The sequence below is a fragment of the Olea europaea genome, unplaced genomic scaffold (genome assembly GCF_002742605.1).
Source record: "Olea europaea var. sylvestris unplaced genomic scaffold, O_europaea_v1 scaffold2280, whole genome shotgun sequence".
In the NCBI taxonomy this organism is placed as follows: Eukaryota; Viridiplantae; Streptophyta; class Magnoliopsida; order Lamiales; family Oleaceae; genus Olea; species Olea europaea.
Genome location: NW_019240873.1, coordinates 16,339 through 20,635, shown reverse-complemented (window position 1 = coordinate 20,635; position 4,297 = coordinate 16,339). Strand labels below are relative to the sequence as shown.

Here is a 4,297-nt window from a genome sequence, read left to right as displayed (position 1 = left end):
CGGAATCACTTCGTTGGGACACGTGACACTTCATGTAGGGGAGGGATAGTATTACCGAAGTGATTTGGTGTGGGACGTAACAAAAGCAAAACTTGTTCCATGAATTGATTAATTTATTGCTGCAGGGTTTCATCTGCATTTACACAGTGAGCAAGGGGAAAGCCGCCGAGCATGCTGGGCTCGGCCAGTTACTTGAACAAGCCACTAGAACTGGGAATCTGGTTATGATGTCAAGATTACATGGAAAGAGTCTGATCCATTCGACAGTCGACTCAGAAGGTTTGGTTCACTGTTGTGGAGTGGGATTTAGTCATTAATATCTGATATTAACGTCAGATGATGCCTTGAAACTAATGGAACAGTTTGATGGTGATCTTAATCATTAAACGTCAATGGTGTGACATCTAAACCATAATTTTTTCGTCATTAGTGCAATCAGTATATTTTCTGATTAAAAATAAAATAAAAAATGCTTCCTATTTAGATTTATCATTTGCCATGTTTCATCCGGCAGTGATGGAGAATAATTAAAGATGATGGGAACATTAACTTTTTTTCTATCTACTTGATAAGATCAAGTTAAACAATTATCTACTTTGTTTAATTTAATCCATTTCAATAATTATTGAATGATGATGATGACATCGAAGAAGGGAATCCAGTGTTATAATACAAACAAAAGTGACGCGATTTAATAATTGGATAATTGTAGCAGGGGTCCCTAACCTTTCATTTTCAATTTGTCTCAGTGAAAGTCTCAAATCTTTAAAAAATTAGCAGCTGGGGTCTCTATTCATTTGACCATTAATTGATCAAGAAAATCAAAATCTGATCAATTTTGACTGATTAAAAAGTTAAAATGGTAACTTTGTATTTTAACACACTAAATAAGTTAAAATCAAATTAAAAGACCAAAAAATAAAAATAAGTAAGGCGTAGTGCAGCCCTTTCTGTCAACTGTTTTTTACAGTTAATAAGAAGATAGAAAAGGGACATCACAAGGCAATATTACTTGATAATCTTGAATTATTCTTCTTAATCTTTTGTGGGTTCAGTTCAAGAGAGTTGTTTAGTCTTTAAACATCTCCTAATCCTAATTATTAGTGGGATCTGAGGAAATTTATCCAAAACAAGATTTCTTAATTCAATATAATCCCAGAAGAGAACAAAAGAAGGTGGTGGTGGTGGTGGAGATGGAGATGGAAATAAGAAAGTTTATTGGGTAGTGTTGACTATTCATTATTTGTACTATTATGTCAATAAGTTTAAGGATTAGAGGCATGGCTTTTGTTCAAGAACAAAGGAGATGCCCCTATCTCTCTTAGCAGCACCATTATCCTCTAAAGGTACCTCTCTCTCTTTCTCTTTCTCCTTATCTTTCTCTATATATCCATACACATAACCACACATTCTTGAAGCTTCAGTTATAAAATTTGGAGTTTATGTACATGACAGCAGTCTTTTAGACAATAAAGTCATAATCCTAGTGTACAGAAAGGACAATGGTGCATACAAATTGGACTAAGAGGTCTAAAACTATGAACTTGTGTTGTCTAATATTCAAAAAAAATTAAAATAAAAGTATATATACCTAATTGAGATGGATAAGTTTCAATAACCTTGGGTGAGATGTCATCAGGCCACAATTGAGCCTTTGGGCTTTCGCCTCTGGCTGTACCATGGCAGTGGCAGTAATGCCTATTAATCATAGAATATGAAGAGAAATAGGCATACAGTTGAATATTAGGACTGTAATTGGATGACTACCTTAATTTATTTTTCCATTCGTTATGTTGGAAACTATGGATTTGCCGTGCGTGTTGAATGGAGTTGTTTTTCCAAACAATGATTTGCAAAGATTCCTAGTGTTTGCATTTCCACTCTTTCCTATTTTGTCTTTTTTGCCTTTTTCTTAGTGCCTTGATGAGTAATCAAGTTAGTGCCATGAATTTATAGTTATTCAATATACTATTTTTTCCCTTCAACTATGATAGTAAATTTGTTATATTATACCGCGGAATCAGAAAAATTGGGTGCTATCGTATAGCTTCGTATTGGCTAAGTTCATGAATTGGAGATGAGCGGACTTGAACCGCTGACATCCGCCGCAGGGTAGTTACTTGGAAAAACATTCCATCTCATATCTATTTGAATTTTCAACGATGAATTTGATTTATGTGTTACTGTTTCAGTCGGGTAATTTTCTAATCAGAAAATGTTATCTAGTTTGTTGATAGAGATCACGTGCTTCAATTTACCATAAAAGAGTCTTCAATAGTTATAGGATGCTAAACACATCCACAAAAGACCTTGATCAAACAACCGCTGATTCACTGGCGAGCTTTTTTGGCACTCGTTCATCTCTGTGTCGCTCCACCAGACAGCAACAGTATGCTCCTTTCAAGGAGACGAAATCTGCTGAGGAACATTATTTCGATGTGAAGCAGTCAGAGTCTCAATTTCATAAACAGGATTCCTTCTCTACTCTGTCTATTGGTCAATCTCATTATGAAGCTTCTGCTGTGGAAAGAGCCAAGTCTTACATGCAAAATATTGCATGTCAGTCAGGTAACACTCGAAATAAAATTGACATCATTTCCTAGTTTATGGTTAATCAACGTTTTGGATTTTACGGGTTTAGAAAATGGAAACTATCGTGCCTTGCATGACCTTCGTCCTGTGTGGTCCTTTACACTGCAAAGAATGCTGATACATCCATATCCGCCCCAATGTTATGGAGGAAAATTAGTGTTTTCCATCATTTTTTCCACGGTTCTTTGTTTCTACGAATGAAATTTGCTATAATAACATGCTTCCTTGTGTTTGCAGTAAAGGTTAGAGGCCTCAAAAGTTATGCCATTACTTCTCTATATTCTTTTGTATCCCCTTCTTCCCTGCTATCTATTTCGATAGACTATAAGTCAACGTGCTCTTATCCAAGGATATGGTAAACTTTCCATAATTGAGTATATTCGTCATCCTTTGACAGCCTTAAATTTCATCGACAGTGTGGAGTCAGGATCTAAAAAAGTGTTCAGGCGGATTTTCATTGCTACGAAGGTAGGAAAAGGCCTTTGAGTTCTATTTCCAATCCATACTATTTTTTTATATGGTGGTTTCATATCTTTCTTAGTCCAATATCAAATTTCAACCACCAGCCTACTGATCAAGTTCAACATTCTTAGAAGTTTAAAATAGAAGTTATGTTTATGTTGTTGGTTATGGGGAATTTACAGTTTGTGACACGTTTATCAAAGTTCATATGCCTGCTATACTCAATCATTCATACCTGATTCCATTTTGTTCCATCGCGCTAGATCTGAGTAAACTTCAAGAAGAGAAGATAAGCTATACCTGTATTATAGAGTAACTATGTTTTGCAGATATTATCAAGAATTTATTCTTAATTCTTTCTGGTGGTAGCAGCATTTTCCTGGATACGATCAGATCATAGCCATTAATCTAACATCTTCCTTTGATATATATATGTTCTTGATATGGCACGCCACTCCCCGTGTCTTTTGTTGGTTTTCAATTACCATGCACTGGCTCCACCGACCACCAACTCAAAAATACTCGTATCATGCTAGAATATGGAAGTCTCTTTCTTAAAACAAGGTTGAATGTTGGGCTTTACACGGTACTGATGTATGATTGTTTATGGCTTACCCTATGTTATCTTGCATGTTCCTGCACCTAGATTGCCATGAAAATCACAAGATGAAAGGGGAGGATTTCATCAATCCATCTCTGCTGTATGGAAATGCAGATAACATCGCTCATCAAGTTCAATCGGATCAAAATCAGTCAATGGTTAGTTTCTCACCTGTCACCATTCGTATTGAACATTCTACTTTTCATGAGAAAGAAAGCTGATTCTCAGTTATTAAAAGTTTCGTCGAACACTATTCTCGTGCAGGCTCACATATCCTTTCCTTTGTCTGAATCTTACTTCGGCCAGCTCGTGGTTGCTTATAGCCCAAATGCTGTTGTAAGTACTGACTCACAAAAAGTTCTTTCCTCTTATGAGACATTTTGCATACCTCACCATGAAGTTTAATTGGAAGTATTTGGAATATAATCAGCAATATCCTCAGATGGTGGGGATCACATCTGCGAGAGTTGCTCTTCCTCTTGATTGTACGGAAGGCATGCCCATTTATGTCAACGCAAAACAACACCGTGCCATCCTTAGGCGTCGACAAATCCGAGCCAAGCTTGAGGCTCAGAATAAGCTGGCCAAATCAAGAAAGGTAATTGTAACTTTTTGATGTTCATTTCATAAAATTTACATGTT

The 4,297-nt window shown here is 36.2% G+C and overlaps 1 protein-coding gene across 4 annotated transcripts; it reads left to right on the top strand.

Moving 5' to 3' along the window:
* Positions 1-971: 971 nt before the first annotated feature.
* On the top strand, positions 972-4,291 carry LOC111381309 (nuclear transcription factor Y subunit A-8-like). Of its 4 annotated transcripts, none has more exons than XM_023005089.1 (5): positions 972-1,346; positions 2,227-2,568; positions 3,701-3,813; positions 3,920-3,991; positions 4,098-4,291. In XM_023005089.1, the coding sequence occupies exons 2-5, from the start codon at positions 2,286-2,288 to the stop codon at positions 4,269-4,271; spliced, it is 642 nt and encodes a 213-aa protein (XP_022860857.1). In that variant the 5' UTR covers positions 972-1,346; positions 2,227-2,285; the 3' UTR covers positions 4,272-4,291. The 4 variants fall into 4 exon arrangements, 3 of the variants coding, with proteins under 3 accessions (XP_022860857.1, XP_022860854.1, XP_022860856.1); XM_023005086.1 differs by having other exon boundaries at positions 977-1,346; positions 4,086-4,291; XR_002700303.1 differs by lacking the exon at positions 972-1,346 and adding an exon at positions 2,990-3,060 and having other exon boundaries at positions 2,479-2,568; positions 4,086-4,253.
* Positions 4,292-4,297: the final 6 nt, after the last annotated feature.